Source organism: Carassius auratus, chromosome 44, assembly GCF_003368295.1.
Source record: "Carassius auratus strain Wakin chromosome 44, ASM336829v1, whole genome shotgun sequence".
NCBI lineage: Eukaryota > Metazoa > Chordata > Actinopteri > Cypriniformes > Cyprinidae > Carassius > Carassius auratus.
Genome location: NC_039286.1, coordinates 2,483,599 through 2,507,861, shown reverse-complemented (window position 1 = coordinate 2,507,861; position 24,263 = coordinate 2,483,599). Strand labels below are relative to the sequence as shown.

The 24,263-nt window shown below is 38.4% G+C and overlaps 1 protein-coding gene across 4 annotated transcripts in view; it reads left to right on the top strand.

The window, feature by feature from the left end:
- The window catches only part of LOC113062137 (CUB and sushi domain-containing protein 3-like), a 365,289-nt gene that overhangs the window by 325,375 nt on the left and 15,651 nt on the right, over nt 1-24,263 (top strand). For all 4 annotated transcript variants that reach the window (XM_026231758.1, XM_026231757.1, XM_026231756.1 and 1 more), the window contains 5 exons: nt 9,842-10,024; nt 12,814-12,990; nt 14,910-15,089; nt 17,066-17,239; nt 18,860-19,033. In XM_026231758.1, the coding sequence (XP_026087543.1) occupies nt 9,842-10,024; nt 12,814-12,990; nt 14,910-15,089; nt 17,066-17,239; nt 18,860-19,033 (888 nt within the window). The remainder of the gene's footprint in view (nt 1-9,841; nt 10,025-12,813; nt 12,991-14,909; nt 15,090-17,065; nt 17,240-18,859; nt 19,034-24,263) is intronic.

Sequence of the window (24,263 nt, the reverse complement as noted above, 5' to 3'; positions counted from 1 at the left end):
ATTGCAATTCCCCCTCACGTGGAGCTTGCTAAACAGGAATACTGCACAAACACTCTTGTAATAGTTTGAATCTGCATGCGATTTGTTAGTATCTATCCTCTCTGAATGCATGGGTGTATTTATTCCTTCAGGGCTTGCTATTGAGAGTATATGTTTATGCACAGCTTGAGTTAGAAATAGATTTACTTTCCATAAACCCAGTTTGTTCTGCCACTGCTTTTTATTTAATTAGTCATTTTATTATTCATTTAAGTGCAGGAGAACCTCAGAAAATAGCTCGGTTTCACAATCACAGTTAACAATTGGTGGGATATAAGTTTGGATGACTTCCAAGCAGCAAAATGTCTTAAAATAAAGTTTGTCAGTTCTTCCGTGTGAGAAGAAACTCATTGGACACCCGGTGAGAATCTTGCCCCAGTGGCAGAACCATTAACTCAGCAGAGGTTTGAGTCACCGGGTCTGTTAACACTCACCCATTAAGAGACATGACCGAAACTCCCTATGATTTTCCAGTGACTGTGTAAATGATGTTTATGGCTGAAAAATCGGCTGGTGGGGAATCGCCTTAAGCCTGTGTCCAACATCTGTGAGGTCTATAATTAATCTGTGGGATTGCTGTCATGTTTTTTGTTTTTTTTATACATTTTCTGTGCTTTTTTTTTTGCAATTACATTAAGATGGCTTCGGGCATGGACAAATACACAGACACAACTGCAGGAGTCCATGTCTGTTTATGTTGTGTAGTCCTTACAACAGGAACGGGGGATTCTTAGAATCAAGACGAGCTGCAGAGACCAGACCGGACATGCATTTTTCATAACAAGCACAACACAATGCCCCACCGTCTCACTTCCATTGTTCATTCTGTAAATAGAATGGAAAGGCATGTTCTAACTGGGAAACATCCAGAGGGGAACCTCAAAGGGCTCCACATGAGGGTTCGTACACCCACACGTACAGAATTAATTTTGTTGAGCACCAAATATGGCTTAAGAGAAATTTTACATAAGCCATACGCTATCCACGCACAAAACGCTCTGCAAGGCCACTTCAAATATCTCTGAACTCGGTGTGCTAGCGGCAGCTGAGCCTTTGTCACATAAAATTATTGTGAATCGAGGACCCCTGTGTCCAGTGCCTCACCTAACTCTTATTCTGCCACACTGTCACATTGTGCTTGGGGACTTTAAAGGGAATTAAATATAAACAAACAACAAAGGCATAGAGTGAGAGAATGGCTCAGTCACTGGCATTTTGAATGCTTTTATACCACACACTCTGGTTCAGTGAGCTCAACAAGTCCCTCCCGCTGCCTAGAATGGTCTGCATATGATTGTGCCCTTCAAATAAAAGGCTTTGTGTACCGAACCACTGACTTGGCAGTGGAGAACTTGTTTCTACCTTTTAAAAGAAATATGAAAAATTTATTGTATGCTCTTGGTATTGAGAAGGAACTCTTGAATTGTTACAAATTGTGCTGAAGGTTGTGCTGCTTTTTGTATAAGCCTGCAAACTGATCTTTGATTGGTTTGGTTGATTGTATTGTCCTTGTGTTTTAAATCCATTCTTCAGAATTATTGTTCATGTATAAACATAAATGTGCGATTTTTTTTTTTTTTTTTTCAAGCTAGAAATTAGTCCATTGTATTTGTGATTTTCTAAGAAGGGGGCATAATGACCACAAATGGGCTTATGGTAAAATGACTTAATCCTGAAAAAGAAAATTATCACGTGTCCACAAAAATATTATAAATATTCATTTGAACATTTATAATAAAAACAAATGTTTCTTCCGCAAATCAGCATATTTGAATGATTTCTGAAGTGACACTGAAGAATGTAATGGCTCCTTACAATTCAGCTCTGCCGTCACAACAATAAATTACAAATATAATATTACATAAAATTATATTAGGTTATAAAAAAAAATTACTGTTTTTACTGTATCTTTGATTTAATGAAGGCAGCCTTGCTGAGAAAGCATTCAAAATCTTACCACCCCTAAATGGCAGGGTAGATTAAACATCACATTGCAATATTGATATAATGATTTTGTTATATCAGAGAGTATTTTTGTTTTAAATGAGGACAGAAGGTACATTGACAAAAGTCAAACTCTGCTCAACATTATCGCATAGCCTACTTTATACTATTGCTTAATACTGTTAAATAGCTGAAATAATAGCATTTAATAATACAAATATTCCTACATTATGTTGTTGTTATATTACGTTTGTTGAATTTTATTTTTGATTTGTACTAAAGATTGCCTATTGACTTGTTCTTGTTTCATTTTAGCATACAACATGAAACACTAAGATAACCATGATGTAATTTGATAGAGTACTAAGTGAATTAAAGAACAGATTTGAAAAAAATGTGTTCACAGTAAAATGCATTAAAATTAAACCCGCATTAAGCGTCTGTGAATGCAGACATTGTCTCTTTCCAATTCCTCCGTATATGTTCCAATCCTCTTCAGAGATCCATGACCCAGAAAGGAGGAGGCAGAGAGAGAACAACAGCTAGACAGAAAGAGAAATCTCTCTTCCCCGTGGTCCTAGGAGGCTTTATTCTCCTTCCTGGTACTGTTCTTCTGCCTCCAGGGTTTTCTAGGTTTCATGGCACAAATGCATAGCAGCGCAACTTCATCCTTTTTTGTGTGTGCGATGCTGAAGGCGTTTGTACATGAACATGCGCTCACGCAGGGGACTGCAGGCTGCTTGAAAGAACTGAGTTGATATTTTGTGTGTGCATCTGTTGCACGGTTGGCTCTTGAGATTGGGGAAGCGATGTCCCGTGATGTTTTACAACCTTTTGTTTTAATAAGAGTCCAAACCGACACTATTACAAGCCTTTGACATTGTTGCCAGCCTCTTCTAATTGCCTGCGATCAGAGAGAGATCTCTGAGGTAAAGCCTCCCAAAGTTATGACATGATCCAACCCTCTTAAAATCAACAAACAACCATTTACTCTTTGCCCCTGAAACAGCCTGATACCCAATTAGCACGTATACTGGGCTGCATCAGTGAGGGCTTTAGTGTCCACCTGGTGGGAACATCTTCTGTTCTCTTCCTGCTCACACCTGAACTTCCTGTGCTCCAATTAGAGTGGCTGTAAGTATGTGAAGGCTGCAGCTAAAGAAGCAGCCTCTAGCAGTGAGCCTATCTCAAGACTTAACTTCCTAGCTCTGCTTGAGCTTTCTGACACTGCTTGACTGCAGATAGAGCGAGCTGACTGCACACTGATTGAACCAGAGCAGCTGCTAGCTCAGACCGCAGGGATTTTGCTTTCCTTATAGGTGAAATGTGTCATAACTATCTCCCTAAAGTAATCCAAATAGAATTGCAAAAAAAAAAATAATAATAATAATAAATACAATAGCTTCTAATCAGTTCTTCTACTCCTACTCCTTTTGAATTTCTGAGTTTTACATTTTATATATATGAATTAAAAAAAATATATATATAAATATTAAATTCAATGAATATTGCAATGAATACAATGAATAATAGCCTAATAATATTTATTTTAATAGGTTATGACTTTGAGATCACATGACCAACTGAACACAGTACTACTCTTTTATGCTGACAACACTTTAGCTCATATTTTAAACTTCTAATTGCTCACTGCAAATATAGAATTTGTATTCATTTCTAATGGAATTGGTAACCGAAAACTACTTATTTATGCTGCATCAACACTACTATACAGTCAGTGTGAGAATGAGTTCAAGTCGATTACTGTCCCAGCTAGTGCAACAAGTACAGAGTGCACCTTTAAAACTGAGATTAGAGCAAATAAATTAAAACATTTTAAGAGTAAAAAAGTTTCCTGTTTCATATTAAATCTTATTCCTGACTATTGTGGTAAAACTGAATTCAGATGTTTAGATGTTTTTGTCCATACAGTGAAGGTCAGTGGCAATAAAAAAAAATGGACCACACTTACTTTCATTGTATGGACAAAAAACATCTTTTGTGTTCCACCAAAGAAGGTCTGTCATACAGGTTTGGAATTTCATTGTTGTGTGATCTATCTCTTTAAGTGCTAGGCTACAGCTCTGTCAATCCAGCTGTTTTGAATCTGACCCATATCTGCTATCCAAAAGCATTTTTGACCCAAAGTGAAAAATCAAACCTGACTGCTAAAAGCAACCAAAGATGCCACTGATCAATAATCCATGTTTAGTTTCCCACTTCTCTTCCGCTCATGTTTTGTGTGGATGCAGAAAGATGACTTTAATATTGCGTCAGCTTTTATCTGACGTAATCCTGTCAGCAGTGTTGCCTCAAAGTGTGAACTGCATGTTTGAGGTGACTTCTTTGATCAGAGGTGGCTGTACATCAATTTGTGACATGCAAATGGACATATACCCTCTCCTCTCATGTCTACGGTGGTCTCAGGGCTGGCACTGCAGATAAGTGGAAGAGTTCCAGCGGGACGGCTAATACAGCAGTCCCCTCCGTCTGCCCTTGAAGTGTTATGCTTGGTCAGCACTCTCTCCCTGACAAAACACACTCTTGGGAGACCAAACACCCACACCTCCCGGCTCTCGCTCCTCTCGTCCTCTGCCACCAGCAAGAAAGACAAAGATGCAACATGACATAACACACACCTTGTTCCGCAGTGAAATACAAACACACATAGACCTCCCAGGAAATGTATTACTTTCTCTGCCCCGGAAAGACCAATACAAGGCGCCCTTCTGTATCACGGCCCAAGAAATGTACATGTCGCTGTCACAACGCATGTGGTGATACTCTAAGAAAGTTCACCTAAGCATGACCGGTGGGGTGCCTGTTCCTTCATCACCTTAGAAACAGACCCCTCTGTGTGCTTGTTCTCTGAGAGGAAATCCATCTTCCTCATGTGGCAATAGGTTGGCCAGGTAGGGGAAATTACCAAAAATGGAATAAATCCAACAACCCCCACTTTGAAAGTTTCTACTCCTAACAGACTACATGGTTAACTAGTTAAAACTTCAAGACACATTAAACAAATACAACAATCTCACTTCCATACCACAACAGAACAACCTACTCCTAAAAGGAGTCCACATAAGCCCCTTTCACACTGCAAGTTGCCGGATCGCCTTCTGTGTGAAAGCAACCATGTCCCGGGATTGATTCCGGCATTGAACCCCGGGTCGGGGACCTAGTAACATTGCCGAGTTCAACCCGGGACAAGCACTGTGTAAACAAAAGTCAGATCTAATGCCGTGTCGAAGTGATGGCACACGTTATCGCACCACTCTTTTACCGGCTGTTTTGAAGGAAGATCAACGTTCGCGACGAAAAAAATATGTGCAAACTGTAATAAGGCAGAGATCAGTTTGTTCCTCACTTTCCGCGCTGGAAATATATTACACATATCCCGGGTAATCACTGGCAGTGTGAAAGTGCAAAATCTAGCAACCCGGGAACAATAGCCGGAAAACTTTACCGTGTATTTGCCGGAATGGCAGTGTGAAAGGGGCTATACACAGTCAACAACTACATGTACAAATCAAAGAACAACAAAGAAACAAAAAAAATGAGCTGTCATATGCACCAGCCGAAACAAAATGGCCGACCAAGGCCAATATATCTTACTTGCCTCCCAGCTAACTCGCACACAAGTTAATGAATGGCTGCTCATGAAAAACCCATACAAACAAAGTTAACCAACATAAAACCAAGACAGACCAGAAAAAAAAATTTAAACAGTCACCCAACAAACACTAAAAACAAAGCAGCAGTGTGGTCAAATCAATGATGTACATTTGTCTCCCACCAAGTTACTGGAAACCACTGGATGTGCAGTTACACCTGCATGTAGCAAAATGCATGGTCGCTCACCACGCAAGACCATGGCCACTAACATGCTGAAAAGGGCCAAAACACAAAGCCATATCCTTTGTTCATAATGACGTACATCCACAAAGGTCTAGTACCAAGGATGATGCATCCAGAGTAATCAAACCCTTCACTTTTTATAGTATAAATGCCAACACTGAGAGCTTCATAGGATTTAATCCATGTTAACCAATCACAAAGGAGCAGGAACACTGATAGGTTCACAGGCTGGCATGACATCAGTCAATCATACCTGAGCTATACCTTACCCGGCTACACTCACTTAACTTCAAGTTCACTTCAGCATGCATCTTGTCTGTCTGGCGTTCGAGTCCCCACTGTAAGATGTATGGCACATTTATACGATTTACAAAGAGTCTTAAGGATAAAAACCTGCCAGTCATGCAAGGGTCAACAACTAGCCCTTCAGCAGAAGAGCCTGTTCAAGCAGCCCACTGACATATTAATAAGTAAGAGGAACAGCCTGCAGTCCTTTAATAACAGCTATTTTAATCTGTCCCCTGGGCCACCTGCCACTAGCACTAGCCCTGTCTACCGAACTTTCCAGACTCACTGATGTATTAAATCAGGGTTTTTTTTTTCATACAACTGCCTGTTCTTAAATAAATCATCACTTGTTTATGGATCTGGCAGGTTTCGTTGACATAGGCTGGTTTTGGATGTTGGCTGGTAGTTTTTACCTTTAGGGTGCTGAGGTAGGGTTGCAGTTGCACCAAATGTTTGTAAGGTCTTTGGGCCATGAAGTTCACATGTAGTGAATATAAGTTAATTTGTAGCAATATCTGTGCATAAAGTTGCTAAATTTTGTTAAGGCAAAAGTTAGCCCAGGTTGTAAGCTTTCTGTAAAGTATTGTGTAGTTACATATGATCTGTTGAACTTGATCATGATCCAATAAGCATTACAGTAAAAAGAGTAATGCTGTGAAATATTATTACAATTCAGATTAGCTGTTTTCTATTTTAATATGTTTGCATTTTGATTTATAACTGTGATGCAAAGCTGAAGCCATTTTTCAAAAGCCATTACTCCAGTTTTCTGTGTCACATGATCCTTCAGAAATCATTCTAATATGCTGATTTGTTGCTCAGGAAACATTATCATCAATGTTAAATACAGGTGTGATGCTTAATATCTTTGTGAAAACAATGTTCAAGGTTCAAAAGAACAGCATTTATTTGAAGTAGTCATATTTAGATTTCACTTTTAGTAGGCACCTTGCTGAATGATATTATTCATTTAAAAAAAAAAAAAATAATAAAATGCAACCAAATCTATTAAATTTTAAATGTATAAATATGTACAGTGTAATATATATATATATATATATATATATATATATATATATATATATATATATATAAAAATTTGCCTCTTTTTCTAATTTTTCTAATTCTTTTTCTAACCCTTCTATTTATTGTCATGTATGTAGTTTTCAACTAAGTATAATTTGTGCAACACACAAATATTTAGTAGTACATACATTTTAACTTGAAAGCATATTGTTCTGATGCAAATTGGTACTAAGTTATAACTTGTGTGCAGCAGGTACAACCGGCCCCCGATCTATTTTAGCTCTCTTGTCCAGGATTTCAGCAATAAGTCATGGTTTTTAACACTAGGTGTCCTAACCAGGTTTCCAGCGGCAGGCGATTTGTCTGTGCATGCTGAACATGAAACTTCTATGTGATGTGATACAATCACAACCGCTCACTTTCTGTATTTTTTTGTTGCGTCTAGATTATTCATAAGCCCTGAGTGAGCATAAATGTGCATGTGCAGGTGTGTGATTGTGTGCGTTTGTGTGCTGATGATGAATGGAGCTCAGGTTCAGGAGAGGTACAAGGCTGCAGGGCCCTGAGCTCAGATATATGGAAGCAGCAGGAATCAATCAGGAATATCAATTTCCAGAGAGCTGTAGCAAAGCCTTGAGTGCATGGGGAAAAAAAGATGTCCTCTGCCCAGATTACATCCTGAGAGGGGCTGGAAAACAGGCATAGGACTAGTCATCCTTTTTTATTCATTTGACAATAGAATAGGAAATGGTTCATTTCTTTACACTTGAAACAAATTCTTGCTTTCTTTTTTTTCATGTTTAGCTATTTCTACAGTCAGATGAATATTGTTGTGTGTTTAAGAAAGTATTTTTTATACAAGAGACTTTCACAAATATGCTCGTCAGCCTCAGGTACTTTAAATATAACTTTTTATTTGCTCAATGACAAGAAATGATCATGATAGAAATGAAAATACTTCATTTCATTCAAGTTAATTCTTTCCCGTAATTTTATCAAACAAGATGGAATGTTTTAGAGTGAAACACACCAGGTATTGCACAAAATTCATCAACTCCGTTACTTAAACGTACTAATGTTTGTGCTGATGTTTTCCCACCAAAACTGTGTTCTTTAAGGATGATGTCATTCATGAATTGTTAAGGGGGGGGGGGGTGAAATGCTATTTCATGCATACTGAGTTTTTTACACTGTTAAAGAGTTGGATTCCCATGCTAAACATGGACAAAGTTTTTGAAACTTTGTCCATGTTTAGCATGGGAATCCAACTCAGATATATGGAAGCAGCAGGAATCAATCAGGAATATCAATTTCCAGAGAGCTGTAGCAAAGCCTTGAGTGCATGGGGAAAAAAGATGTCCTCTGCCCAGATTACATCCTGAGAGGGGCTGGAAAACAGGCATAGGACTAGTCATCCTTTTTTATTCATTTGACAATAGAATAGGAAATGGTTCATTTGTTTACACGGTTTGTCACAAGTTTCGGAAAGTTTTTTTTCGAGTATGGCTCTGTGTGACGTTAGATGGAGCAGAATTTCCTTATGTGGGTCCTGAGGGCACTTCTCCCGGAAGAGCGCGCGCTCCCATATAGCACAGCACTGAGAGCACAACAGACTTCACTGATCAGAGCGAGAGCGTCGCGAAATGTCACAAAAGGAGTGTGTTTTTGGTTGCCAGGGCCAGACATTACCAAAAAAAACAGCATTAAGGGACCAGTGGATGGAGTTTATTTTTACAGAGCATCAACGGAGTTGTGCAAGTGTTTTTGTTTGTTCCCTGCATTTCGAAGATGCTTGTTTTACAAACAAAGCCCAGTTTGACGCCGGATTTGCACATTGTTTATTTCTTAAGGATAATGCAATCCCAACGAAAAAGGGTAACGATCGTGTGTTGGAACTGCATGCGGAGAGTAAAACTGCTTAAAATATCTCTGCCTCCTTGTTAGTGCTTCCGCCTCCCCTGCCGGAGACCCGGGTTCGAGCCCCGCTCGGAGCGAGTCGTTGCTGCTGTTGCTCTCGTTCAGTTTCAGCGTTCACAGCTGTCACAGCTTCCAAACTCTCTCAACGCAAAAGCTTACTCGCGCTCGTGATTCTTTAGCTCCGCCCACACGTCACGCCTCCAGCCGGTCGTGTTTTTCCAGGAAAAATCGGTACAGACTATCTTTCTCTTATGAATATAATAAAACTAAAGACTTTTTGGAGTTATGAAGGATGCAGTACTACTCTATAGGTACTCAAGATTAACAGGATATTGAGTGAAAAAGAGCATTTCACCCCCCCTTTAAACAACATGCAAAAGACTAATGGGAAGAAAAGTAAAATTGAGGACAGTGGGGAAAAAATAGTAACAAAGTAAAACTAGAGAAAGGTGAGACAAAAAATGCAAACAACTGAAAGATTTTATAATAATTTCATGTTATAAAGTGACATGCCAAAAATGGTAATATCTGCATAAAACAAAGCTTTAAAACTATTTAAAATTCACCCCATTTGTTCACTTTAAGGTGATATTGTCATAAAAGAATACTAACTAATCTAGTGTCCATTTATAAAAGGATGAGTTTAATATTTTATCCAATATATTAAGCCATATACAATGGGGACATGAAAATTTACGATATAGTTTGAATGACCCTCACCTCTTTTCAATCTCTATTGTCTTTTTTATTCCTCACTCTGTCTTTCAAGGTGATTCATCAGGGACATGCGGTGACCCAGGCACTCCATCCCACGGCAACAGAGAAGAGAGTGACTTTCGGATACGCAGTAAAGTGCACTTCAGCTGCTCGGTGGGATACGAGCTTTTTGGCTCTGCAGAAAGGATGTGCTTCCCCAATGGCACATGGTCCGGTTCTCAGCCCTCCTGCAAACGTAAGCGCCTGCAGCAGCTGGCATGATACAGCATCTCTAAAACTGCCCATCTACCATATTCTCTTTTACTTGGCTAGATGAATGCAGAAGTAGGACTAGGACATCTAATCCCTAAACTACTTTGTCAGTAGTTTGTTTTAATAAGTGAATGGCTGATCTAATGCTTTGTGCACACAAAAATAGGATTTTGTCACCAAAGCTGATATTTATAACTATAGTCATTTTGCATGTGATGAAATCAGTTTTTTTTATTTGGCATGTTAGCATGCCCATGTACCCTGAAGGTAGATGCCATAACTACACCATTGTTCCAAACATGTTTTTGCCCATATTTTGATCATGCTTTTTACATTTAATCTTTTTGCATTGGATGGCCATTCAATAGTAGCCACTGTATTCAGATGTTGTGCAGTGCAGATATTTATGAATATTTATTTATGTTGTATAAATACTGTTCTTTTGAACTTTCTGTTCCTGAAAAAACAATTACCACACTTTCCACATAAAAAGTTATTTTCTTTGGATTTTTTTCCTTCATAAATAGTTTTTTATCTTGTTTTTCTTTTAAGAGACAGAACAAGAAATCACAGAAAAAAAAGCAGATCACATTTCTCAGGAGTTATGGTTGAAAAAAATGGTTGCTATAGTAAAGATTTAAGCATAATAAAAAATACCAAAAGACTGAGAGCAACTTAGAGGTGGTTTAAAAGTAGGGAATGAAAAACTGACCATTTCTTCCTCTTCTCATTATTATTGGTCTATCACTGAAGCTTTTTTATACCTTTTAACAAGCATTGCCTTATTTCTTTAGTAGAACTACTATGTGCTGAGCAGAAGACCTTCCTGTTCATTTTAATAATGATATTGCATCCAACCCCCTGGAAGATAGTGTGGTCTTTATTATAACATAAAATAGTTCCAAAGTCATTTATCAGTGACAAACAATGAAATCAACTACCCGCTAAATTATATATCACAGTCCACATTGTTACCTTTTGTTTTATTTTCCTATATGCCATTACAGTTGTACAGTTGTCACACACCACATAATAAACTCACATTTTCCCTGAGGTTGAAAGGTCTACAGGACAAATGAAAGATGGCTGGCCAATTCCAAACACAAGCAGGCAATGTTCTCTACAGAAACATGATGCACCATCTTGTTTCCTTGCTCCAAGACCTGACTAATGGTGTTTCTCCCAGGGCTCCCACCTCCCACTGAACATATACTTGACATGACCCAAGCCATTGTGGGGGAATAATTTTTGAGAGACAGCAATTGGCACAGGGATACAGGAACAGTGACTAATTGAGGGGGATGGCGTCACGCTATAATCCGTCCCCCATGCTGCAAAATGTCAAGCCCTGTGGGAATCACAATGGTCAGCATGTCATCGCAAGACAAAGAGAGTGCTCGAGTTTCCCATCATGGAGGTGTACCGCAAGCGCTGTCTTTTTAACAGCTGCACAGAGAGATGATTCCATCCTGGAAGGAAGCCTGAGTTCTTCCATTGTAGTCAACCAAAGCACTTTGGCTTGGTGGATTAATAGGTTTTCAGCCAGTTAATTCACTCAGCCAGCATCTCTGTTGAAATAAAGAGCTCTCTTTTTGTCCTTTCTTGTCTTGGTGCCATTCTCCTGGTATGATCTACAGGCCTGTCATACCATATCTTCAAACTTCATCCACACTCATTTAAGCCTTGCAGACACTGAAACCTCATTCTGTTAGCCACTGTCCCATATCATAGTAATTACATGGTAAAAGATGTCTCTCTAATGATCTCTCTTCCTTTAGACCGTCACTTTCTTCCTATCAGATGTCCATAATGTTAAGATACATCAAATGCAGTTTGGGGGAAGCTACTCAAAAAAGGAATATACTGTTATATACAGATAATGGACTACCTCTTAAAATTTGTAATCCCATTCATATACTAAGTACTTCATTTCAGAGTACTTGCATTGCTAATTAAAATGCACATAGTCTCATGTAGCCAGACCTTTGACTGAACAGCATATGGTCTTGTCCAAACTGCCACTTATTCTTGCCAAGAACCACCTACTTAGACAGTTTTGTGAGCGATATGCATCGGATGGTCAGCGAACAGACTGTGTGTGTGCCATCTGATACTAAGGAACATGAAAAAGATACAAGGCTGGACAAGACACTAAGGGTTATTATATGTGATCATTTTAAGTTGCATAAGCCGTTTATGCAGAACCATGATTTGTGAAAGTGACAGTGCACATGCATTATTTATTGAACTTAACGTTATGTTAATATTGTAATTAATGTACACTATTGTTCAAATGTTTGAGGTCTGTAGTAATACAGCAACATTGTGAAATATTATTACAATGTAAAATGCCTGAAATCAAAGCTGAGTTTCAAGCATTTGTTACTCCAGTTTTGATTATCACTCGATCCTTCAGAAATGATTCTAATATGCTCAAGTAACATTTCTTATTCTGTTGAAAACATTTGTAATAATGAAACATAATAATAATAATATCGTCAGAAATCTGAGACTTTCCTTTTTCCTACAATACATAAAGATATTTGTGTTTGTGAGTAAGAATGACTTGTCACAATATATTACACAAAGGAAAATAGGGAAGTGAGATACATGTGTGAACAACTGGAACAAAAAGACAAAAGAAACACTGACACCCCCAAGCTATCTCCTGTGGTCCCTTATGAAATTACTAAATAATTTGACATGTTACTTCACTCAAGGATGTCAACTGGCAATAACTTTTCATGCATTTTTGTTTTTAAAATACTACAGCTGTGCAGTGTGGTAACCCTGGGACTCCCAGTAACGGACGGGTATATCGACTAGACGGCACCACCTTCTCACATTCGGTCATCTATTCTTGTATGGATGGCTACCTGCTAAGCGGCTCCACCACACGACTATGCCAAGCTAACGGCACCTGGTCTGGCACTGCACCCAACTGCACCTGTAAGTGTGAAACAAGCAGGGTATTTGTTGAGCTTTAAATAGAAATGAAGGGTTGTTTGTTTTTGAATAAACCAAAATGGCCTCAGCAGAGCTTCCTTACAAGTTGTAATGAGGTGATATGACAGATGTGCTTGTGGGATTCATTTGTGTAAAGCTGTACTAAAATTGTGTCATCATGGTAAAATACCTTGACTGATAGAGAACAGTCCTCTTGCTGAGGGTTCAGGGGACCAACTTTATGAACGTTTAATTCAGGCATCACCGTGAGAGTAACTGGTGTTCCTTTGAAAACAGAAGGTTAGAAAGTTTTCAGTGCATTTTGAGGAAGAATTGGGTCAGGATGAGTGGGATTGCAGGATTCGGTTCCGCAGTGGTAGCTAGCTCCAAGATGTTCTTTTGTCAAAACGGAGGAAGATGTAAAGGTCTTCTGGCTCTGGTAGATACATAAATCAATTATTTCATGTCCTGCCTTGGACATAATGGTATCTGTATATTTTACAACAGTGCAAATGTACTGACAACCAACATAATAAAACAGATGGTACTGTAGAAAACCACATAATGAATCAGTGTTCTTCATAAGTGGCATGTCCATAATGATGCAAAATGTCCATAATGATCCAAATTATGGTTTTTAACTGTTTATGGTAGGGTAACTTGCAGTTAACCAGTTAACATGTTTTACTGTAGCATTATACTGTGTTTTACAGTCTGGTCTTAAATCTATAATGATTGGTAGGTACATGTCTCTTAGGTCAAATTGACTATTTGATGACATTAACCAGTTCCATTGTTGTTTTTTGCTCATGGTTAGCATACGGATCACGCTTTGTATCATTTGAATCTATTTCAGTTACATGGAACAGAAGTGATGAAACATAGATCTAGTTGATTAAAAACTCTTCTCGTAATAGTTGTTTGAGAAATTATGAAGCGTCACACAACACAGTAAAACAGCTTAGCCTGTGTAATGTCTAGGTAAGTTGGCATTCTCATCCATAATCACATCCCTTAATGCTCTCAAACGTTCACCCTTAAACGTGGGCGTATTCCCTGCATACCATTGACTGGAATTATATGGGCAGTGCACCAAACCAGCTCTGATTGATGCAGCACTACATGTGTTTATTGAATGGAGCAAAAGCGGTGATACATGGCTGTGTCCAAGGGAGGAGTCACATTAGCATTTAGCGTTAGCCATTTCTCACCATCAGCTGATATGTTTATGTATAAGGCTGCTGATGGATTTTACGAAAACATAATTTTCCGTCCTTTTCCAAAAGACACAAAACGTGTGGCAACTCAAGGGTGACAGATAAGTAATGTTCCAACATAAATCAATAGAGGAAATTAAGATGTTGGGTCTGGGAAATAATTAAATAAATGCACAGATCGGACGAGGTTTTGTCAGCCACAGCAAAGTGCAAAACTACAAATTTGTTTCATCTGAATTCCAGTGGCGCCACATTCTTTCTCACATCATTCCAATCCGACCTCCTCTTATTTATCCATTGGAAAGAATGATAATTGTAAAAGATCTGTAGAATTGATTTGAAGTTGCACCGGTGGGACAGGAGCCGTGACCGCATGCTACTATTGATTTCTTTACATAATAACAAGATCTATCATTTGAAATAAACAGCCAGGGGTGCTAAAGATTGTTGTAGCGTAAATGAGTTGTTAAAGATGATTTGTGAACGTGGCTCCCCAAGGTTTGTTTCTATCACATTGCCACAAAAAGCTATGATTGCCATCTGAAGAGTTGTATTAGATACTGAATAAAGATCTACACTCCTGTTGTTTGGCAGATTGTAAATTGGCTAGACTTTTAACTCAAATTGAGACTGTTAGCACATCGTACTCAACACAGTAGTTCATTTTGACCTATAAGCATCATAACAATGATCTTTACTTTTCAGTGATCAACTGCGGAGACCCCGGAGTGCCAGCAAATGGGCTGAGATATGGTGAGGAGTTTACCATTGGACAAAACATCACTTTTGTGTGCCAGCCTGGCTACACGATGGAAACCGAGAGTTTCTCCACCATCACATGTACCGGAAACGGTACCTGGAACGCCCCCGTGCCTTTCTGTAAAGGTGAAACTTGATTTAAACCTCACTGAACATTAAAATGAACAGTCCTAATAAATTGTGGTACCATTTTACAATAAGGTTCAATTTGTTTACTTTAGTTAAAGTCACATTAAAGTCATCCTTAATTTATTAAGTTGAATAAATATTACAAAATTGAAATGGACTATGAACAAATGTGGATTAACATTAAACTATAAAATATACTTCCAAAATAACATTTACAGTATTTATTTATTTGTGTGAATGATGCTCCATGCATCAACTTAAAATTGAACCTTATTGTAAAGTGTTACATAATTTCCCATTTCTTCCATAGGCTTCATCGTCCCCAGATTAACACATTACTCTAGAATGTTCTGTGGCTAGTAAAGCCATATAGCTTTACTGTTCACAAGGCAAGGCCTAAAAGATAATTTGCTCACTGATATATTTGCACATCTGTCCCGGACTGCCCTGAGCGTTAGATGCACAGATGCTTCACCCAGAGTCAGTTGAGGTCTTCCAGCTTTGTGTCTTCGCCATTGTGATGGATGTCTTGTTTGAAATTTAGAGCTAACAAGGGGAGGAATATTTATCCATCCTTGTAGGTCATCTTTTCTTGTGCAATTGCGTTACAATGAATGGTAAACATTCATGTTTTATCAAGCAATCATGCTGTTGGACAAATGATCTGAACACATTTGTAGACTGAGCGTTCACCCCTTAAGGGCTGTGTTGTGTCCCCATTATTATAATCAGCTTTGACCTATGAGCCCTTCCATTTCTCGTAATTAATTTCACAAATGACTCCTGTCATCTTCCTACTGCCAGGAGATGAACTGGTATATGAAGCGATATGAAATTAAATTCCAGGATTGGACGATGCATTTGTGATCCTCACCAGTGCCCTGGCATCGAATGCCATTTTGCTAAGCTCATTTAGATAGACACAGATGTCTCATTTATTCCTGAAGGCAGTGGCCTCCTCCTGTCTCTTAAAGGACATGTTGTGCATACATATCTGAGGAAACTTGAACTTCATATTCTCGGTCTGAACTGATATTCTGTCACACAGAGCCATTAATATGCATGCTAAAGTGAGCTGACACAAAAAAGAACCACTCGCATCAGGTGTAGGAAGGATCCTGACATTGAGTGTGTGCGTGTCCTTTCTGGCTCTTTCCTGCAGTTTTGATGGTATATGTGAAATATTTATTAGCTTAGTCTGGTCCAGGCCTCTTTAAAGGATGCCAACACTGATTCTGATTAATAATACAACAGTGGGCTTTGTTAGAAGTTTATCGGTTCTATCAACATGAGTTGAGCGAAGAAAACACTATTAGCTCATAAAGAAACAGTCGAAGCACTGTTTTTGCAGGCAGTAATCACCGTCTGGCTAGAACTTTACCATGGTGTGTGTGTGTGTGTCAGTGTCAGCATTGTGTTGGGGTGTTGCACCGTAAGTGGGGGCATGAGTCACCATGAGTGCCCGTTTGAGCAAGGCATTGGCTTCCTGTCTGGTAGAGTGTGATTGATTTTAAGGGCTCATGTGATACCTGAGGACTGATTACCAGCGAAGAAGACTTTCCTCACAGAGTTGTGCAAGCGGTTATTGGAAAAGATGGGGCTTCTAAGACAGATATAGCATTCAGTGACTTCAGTCGTGTTAGTAGAACAATTAATCTCTCTGCCTAACTGAACCTGTTTAGTACCGTTATAGTTACTGCTGATGTTACACATGTTGTTGTTTTATATTCGTATATTAATAAATATGTTAACAGCTTATGTATTAACTACGATTATTCATAATAAATGTATGTCTACATCATCTAAGAAGTAATATAATTTAGACTGTTTCATTTATTTTAAGGGTGTTTACACATTTTTACTGGAAATCAAGACAAATGTACTTATTTAAAGTAGAATTTTTATGTCGTTACGTTGTAATTGTATTAAACATGCCGATTTTTAAATATACGCTTAACTCTTTAACCCTTTAGCCGTTACCTGCGCTACTCCATTGCCAATCTCAAACGGGCTCCTGGAGGGACGTGACTTTGAGTGGGGCACCAGCGTGAGTTACAGCTGCTCCCCGGGATATGAGCTCTCTTTCCCTGCCATTCTCACCTGTGTGGGCAATGGTACATGGAGTGGTGAGGTACCCCAGTGCTTGCGTGAGTATTGTACTACTCTATTAATATTAATCAAACTGACTGCTTCATCCCTTGGGTGCTTGCAACCCTATGCATGCCAACATTTCCCAAAAAAAGCTTCAGAAAGTTCACACCTTGCCTTATGTCGGCAACTCATCTTCTTGCTGTTGGCGAGAAAGTCATGTTCAGATATTGATTCATTGATTGATTGGATCATCGCCGAATGAGAACATATAGGGCAACATTTCTTTTTCAATTAGATCTGCTGGATTATGCAGCATTATTTGTTTAGGACACCAGACAAGGTGGGCACAGCATGGTGGGATGTCAGTCTGTTTCAGCACAATGCTGTTTGATGACTAAGATGAAGAACCTCCAGAAATGGTATGAGAACTTAAAGTTTAAAGCCTAGTTATCACAAAGGTATCCTTGTTTTATCCCTCACATGGAACAAAAGCTGCCCATGTTAAAAAATATATATATTTATATTTTGCTCGAGGTAGAAAGCATACCTCTGACTTTGTCAAGGTGCTGATATTTTTCCTTCTCTTTCTTTTCCACTTTTATTTTATATCCTGACAGCATATCTATAATTTATCAAGAAAAGTTGAGTTTGTAGTGCTAGATCTCAGGCACAGTAGTCTGACCAGCATATTTATGATGGCTCAGACAGCTGATGACGTCAACCATGAGATTGATTTTCCCTCCAGAGACCTATTGTTTGCCTGACAGTGGCAGGGCCATGGAGAACGTTTACCACAGGGCTTAGGACTTCACCCAGTATTATGTGACTATGTTCAGAATAATAGCAGACTATTCTTACTATTCCTGCAGTATATAATATGTATGCTGCCATTTACAAGTTTGGTGTCAGTATGCTTTTTTTAAGAAGTGAATACTTTTATTCAGCAAGGATGCATGAAATTGAGCAGAAATTGACATTAAAGATATATATGATGTAAAAAAAAAAAAAAGATTTAATAAATGCTGTTGACATTGAGGACTAGAGTAATGGCTTCTTAAAAATTCAGCTTTGCCATCACAGGAATAAATGTTATGTATGTTATTTAATATATTTTCAAATGTAATCTATTCCTGTGATGGCAAAGCTTTCATTACTCCTGTCTGCAGTGTCACATGACAATTATAATTGTTATTTTAAAGTTATTTAAAATCTGAATAATATTTCAAAAAAAGTTTTTACTGTATTTTTCATTATGCTGCCTTGGTCAGAATAAGACACTCTATGCACATGCATGACCTAATACATTTGCCAAAATGTGCTGTATACATACATCAGAGCACACAGCATGATGCAATATCTCACAATGCAGTCTGCTTGTATTGGCCTTCCATTTCTAGTGTGATGAATGAACTAATGGAGGACAATATACAATGTACGTTGCAGATTGTAAATCATTACATTTTAAACAGCTTTTGAATATTCCTCACATGTCTGTGTTCAAAATTTCAATATTTTATACACTTTTTCTCTTTCTGAGAAGTGGTAAATATTAAGGACAACATAATAAAGCAGGCACATTGTTTAGCTTGTCTTGTCTAGCTTTTAGCATCATTTATGCCTGACCGTTTGAGAATGATTTTTCTGAAAGTGTGTCTTTATGATCTCTGTGATGATAGCTAAGTTCTGCGGAGATCCTGGAATCCCTGCCTTTGGCTCGAGGGAAGGCCGCAGTTTCATCTACCAGTCTGAAGTGTCATTTAGCTGCATGGCTCCCTATATCCCAGTAGGCAGTACCACACGCATTTGCCAGGCTGATGGCACCTGGAGTGGATCCCAGCCTCACTGTATAGGTAAATCAATTATACTTAAACAGTTTGCATGCTTAAGCCATATGTTAAATTCCAAGCCAAACAGACTGTCATGATAGTTAATGTATGTTTGTATATCAAAACCTAATAATGCTAAAACCAAATAATCAGCCAGCTGAAGACGACCAGTGTGCCCAACTCTTAGCAAGAAGCAATTATGGTCATTTAAAGGGATAGGTCAACCAAAAATTAAAATTAGCCAGTCATTTAGGCTGCATTAACACTGCAGATCTGGATGCCCAAATCACTTTTTATTACTATATCAGATTTTTTTGACAACCTGCTTACACCTTTTTTTAAAAGTGATCCGTATCCGATAGTTTCATCCTCACATCAAAATCATTCATTAGTACCAGTTCTTCACAACAGTGATTTTATACACAGATCTGCTGTACACATATGCGCGTACTAATGATCTAGCAGTAGAACTTGTGCTAAGGATCTGGGTTCTAATTTGTCCTTGTATAGTTTTGTTCCTCATTAAAACCGAATGTGTTCATCAGTGATTGTATTTGAAGAGCAGGGACATGTTTGTCTGCATTTCATTTTGTGGTTTAATCACAATCCTGAACGAATAGAGTCTCCTCAAGAGTTAGAAATAGATTGAAGCACTCAGCACGATCTCAAAAGCCTCTTATTTAACACAAATGAACCAAATTAATACTCTGCTAGTAAACAAGAGACATTTCATTTGTAATAGATATATCGGTACTGTTCAAAAACATTTGACACCCAACTTGCATTAACAGGTGAATATCCTGAATCCATGTGCTTTTTTCCTGCTTACACGTTCATGAGCCATATCCGATCTGTGCCACATGGGAGGAAAAAATAGGAATTGGGTCACTTGTACCATGCAGTGTAAATGCGGCCTTACTCAACCTCAAGCCATCCTAGGTGTATATGACTTTCTTCTTTCAGATGAATCCAACCAGAGTTCAGAAAGGACCACTTTGCCAAGTTACTTGTATTGGACACAATTTATCTTTGGCGGTATAATTCCTTATGGGGGTTCTTGCTCCCAAATTAATTGAACACAAAAGAGCTTAAACATTAACCCCCGGAACCATCAGCTTGGAAATACATGACAATTAAGACACTTAATAAATGCCTTTAAAAGTGAACAGTGGTAATCGTGTAGATGTGGCAGTGGGACGTCGATCCTGTAGCTTGGTTATGAGGATAAGTGTCTCTCAGTGGACCTCAGTGAGGTCCATGCAAACCGGGACTTGAAAGCCATAGTGATCAGAAACAGAGACGACAACCAGAAGGGGCATGGTAATATGCTCATGCTTATATTGGGGAGGGAGGGAGGGTTGCTAGCCATTTGAGCATACTTACCGAGCAGTAGTGCCACATATATGTCCCGTATCTAATTGGAGAATGTTAGTGATTGTCAGTCATTTGACAGCTGACTGCATCAGCTGGTCGCTGCCTATGCTTCCTGACTTAACTAACGCTGTGTTCGATTTATATAAAAATTGTTCTGGCTCCTTCAAGCTTGATAATGGCAGTGGCCGTTTTTTTCTGTTCAACAGTCTAAAAGAGGTCCAATAAAGTGCATCCATCCATGATAAAAAGTGCCTTACACAGCTCCGGGGGGTACAAAGGCCTCCTGATGCATTTTTGTAAAAAAAAAAATTATCTATAATTAAATTGTATAAACGGTAATCTATACCTTTGCTAACTGTCATATACGGTTAGCGGGCAGATGATGTAGAACATAAGTGACGAATGCGGAAGCAGAAAGGAAAGAACATAACAAAACACCGGTCAAGAATTTGAAGTACAAAACAAGGATTTGTGAATACAGATGTCAGAGGATTTCGATATAAGCCAAGTGAAGACTGGTTCTCCTTTGCTAAAGCAAGGAAACTTCCTTTGTTCCTATAAACAAACTTAGTTTTTATTTTCGCGAGACTAGCATATCCTCATCGGCACTTGCATCCTACGTCATCCGCCTAGGCCGACTTCCACATAACAACAGTTAGAGCAAGCTAAAGGAAATTTGGTTATTACGTTTTTAAAATGGATATGTTTCTTACAAAATTGCATCGATTTACTACAGGAAGGATTTATTTACCCCCCGGAGACATGTGAGGCACCCTTTTTATGGATGGATGTGCTTTATTGGACTTCTTTGAGACTGTTGAACATAAACACCCACCCACTGCCATTATAAAGCTTGGAAGAGCCAGGACAATTTTTAATATAACTCCGATTAGATTCAACTGACATAAGAAAGTCATATACACGTAGGATGGCTTGAGGGTGACTAAATCATGGGCTAATTTTAATTTCGGGGTGTACTATCCCTTTAAGTCATCCGAGTCTCTATGGTTTCATGGTTCAGTTCAGTGAAGGTGGTCAGAATTTCAAGTTTTGCCTCAAATATTGCTTTCCAGTAGCTCTGGCTGCTGTGTCTTTTGATTACCGCCCCCAATGATAAGCCCTTTTGGTATTATTTGTCACCCAGTACACAAACCGGCTCAAAAGTATTTAGCAACAACAACACAAAAGAAATCGATGCCCTCCACCAGCCCAGGCAGCCCAGGCCAGTGCTGCTCCAATCAGGCCTGATGTTGTGTTGACACAATTATGGTGGCAAAGAGCAAAGCCACTCCTTTTGGTGACCACAGAACAAGGGAAGTGGGAACAGTTGGCAGACGAGTAGACAAGTATGAAGTGAGGAATTGTGGCCAGGGAAAATTAAATTGCATGATAAACTTCAACTTGACAAACTCGCTTCTTGACGGCAGGCAGTGGCAGCTGTTGTGAAGTTATTGTGCTCTGATACAAAGCTCGGTTCCCATGACCTTCTTAAACACAGGCATGTACCTGCACTGATCTGTGTACCTGACCCAAAATCTAGAATTCACCAATCAAATGATTCATTGGTTACACTTTACAATTCAGGTTCAGTTCATCAACACTTTAATGCATTAGGTTTCAGGAACTCACAGTGAACAATACTTTTACAACATTTATCTTGGTTTATGTTCATTTCTACATTGTACAAATAAACGTTAGCGATTCAAATTGCGTGATTTAACGTTTAATGTATTCTGAAAAGGCATGAATTACAAATGGACAACATTAAATTCAACTTTACATGAACCTAGAGTAATGAGATTAATCAGTACTCTTTACATAGATCTTTATACTTTTTGTGTAATATTAATTCTCTTATTTGCAGTATTATTTAATACGGTCTGATATTCTGAAGGTATTTTCCATTTCTAAATTTTAGTGTAGATAACTATTATATGAAGGTAGCTTGACCAAAGTTAAACTACATGAAATCATGAGTTTGTAGCTTAAGCTTCGAGTATTGAGTCTTTGTTCCTCCCAGGGTTTATTTTGCATTCTCCCCTTACAGTTTTTTCCCTTGTTACTTTCACCACAGGTTCCCTTACTGGAGGGTATTAAGGCCTTGATCTCTGTAAAGCTGCTTTAAGGTGCTTTTGAATTGCGAGAGACACCATAGAGACTGATGTGAACTGAATCAAAGTTATTATTCACAAAGAATTGTTCCTCTTTTTTAGTCCTGTGAATAAGTTCTTTCAGAATTTCTATATATGTATACATACCTGCTTCATTTCTTTTACTTTTCTTTCTCCTTCACTGTGTAGTAACTGGTCTTTGGCTGTATTATCTACATCCATTTCTCCATGTCTCATTAGCAAAGACTCCTCTCACTGTCCCCCTAAGTACAGTGTCTATCTGATTAAACCCCTCAGTTTATATACATCCATGAGGGAGTCCTTCTCCTAACGTCAATAAATACATCGATAATTCTTTTTAATTGAGCAAGTAATTGAATAAATGGTCCCAACTCTACGAGGCCATTGTTGAGGAGCCAAGTATAGCCAGCAGGAGATTCGGATGAGCTCCGATTGGTGTTTTTAAGCATTTAGTGTATTGTGCCAACAAAAGATGTAAGCCATAGCCCCAAAGCAGGTGTAATCATTAAGCTCTTTCAATGAAGTATTATTATGGCCTCATATTACACCCTCAAAGACACCATAAAAAAGTAATATAGGGGGTTGGGGGGTGGAAATTAAGTGCTCTAAAAGGCTACTAAACAATTATACACAACAATTCTTATAGAATGAATCCTATTGGCTGTTCTCACTGACTAATATAAACCCTGTGTAGTCTAGATCAGTGGCACGGACAAGATTAGATGCAAATAATGAAGTTCAATTAACCTTAAAATTGTGCATAGTTAGGTGTAGCAAAACCAGTTTCTTAAAAGTTAGAAAAAATTTTCTCCATATCTTTGTTGTTGATGTAAATAAAATAAATGATAACTGTGCGTCCAGTTGCAGATTCATATATCAGTTGGTAGAAGCTGACAAATTAGGCAGATGGCGACATGAGCAGGTTGTGTGACATGACCTCATCCTCAAAAAAAATTAACTAAACTATGCAGGGTACAAGAAAATATGACCCAAGCAACAATAAACAAAGATCACTTGCAGTGATGACAGGTTTATGCTGACCTTGGAGTGTTTTGTGCAGTGCATTTTTGGCGACCAAGAACATGAAACAATCAGAGACATTTACAAACCAAAATGTTTGCATATTTTGACATATTGTTGGGCAAATGTTGGCCATTTTGTCATATTTTGTCATATTGTTGGGCATATTTAACTTTATATTATATTATATTATATTATATTATATTATATTATATTATATTATATTATATTATATTATATTATATTATATTATATTTAATACTTGTAAAAATAAAATACAAATAAAAAAGGGATATCAGTTCAGTAAGTCAGTAATAGTTTCTACATCCACCTAGTGGGCTCTTCCTTCAAAATCAAAGCAGTATGAACACTGTCTGCAACTCTTTTCTCAATATGGCAATGCAGTCATATATTTTCTGTGTGCTGACTCTGTATTAGAAGCTACATGATCAAAAAACGGCATGGAAAAGGGGCTGGTTTTGTAAGCCTTGCAGGTTGTCCTGTCATTTGCACGCCTGCATTGAATCAAGGGTCTCTGCATCAGCTCAAAAATGTGCTCTACATCCCAATTACAGAGCAGCACAGCTGTGTCATAGCAGATGCACTGCTGCAGCAACACTGCCCCCTGCTGCGTCTCCATCAGCCCTCCATAAAAAAAAAACTTATGCCACTGCTGCAGCACTTACATAAGCACACAGGCCCCATAACCATCACTATAAGCCAAGTCT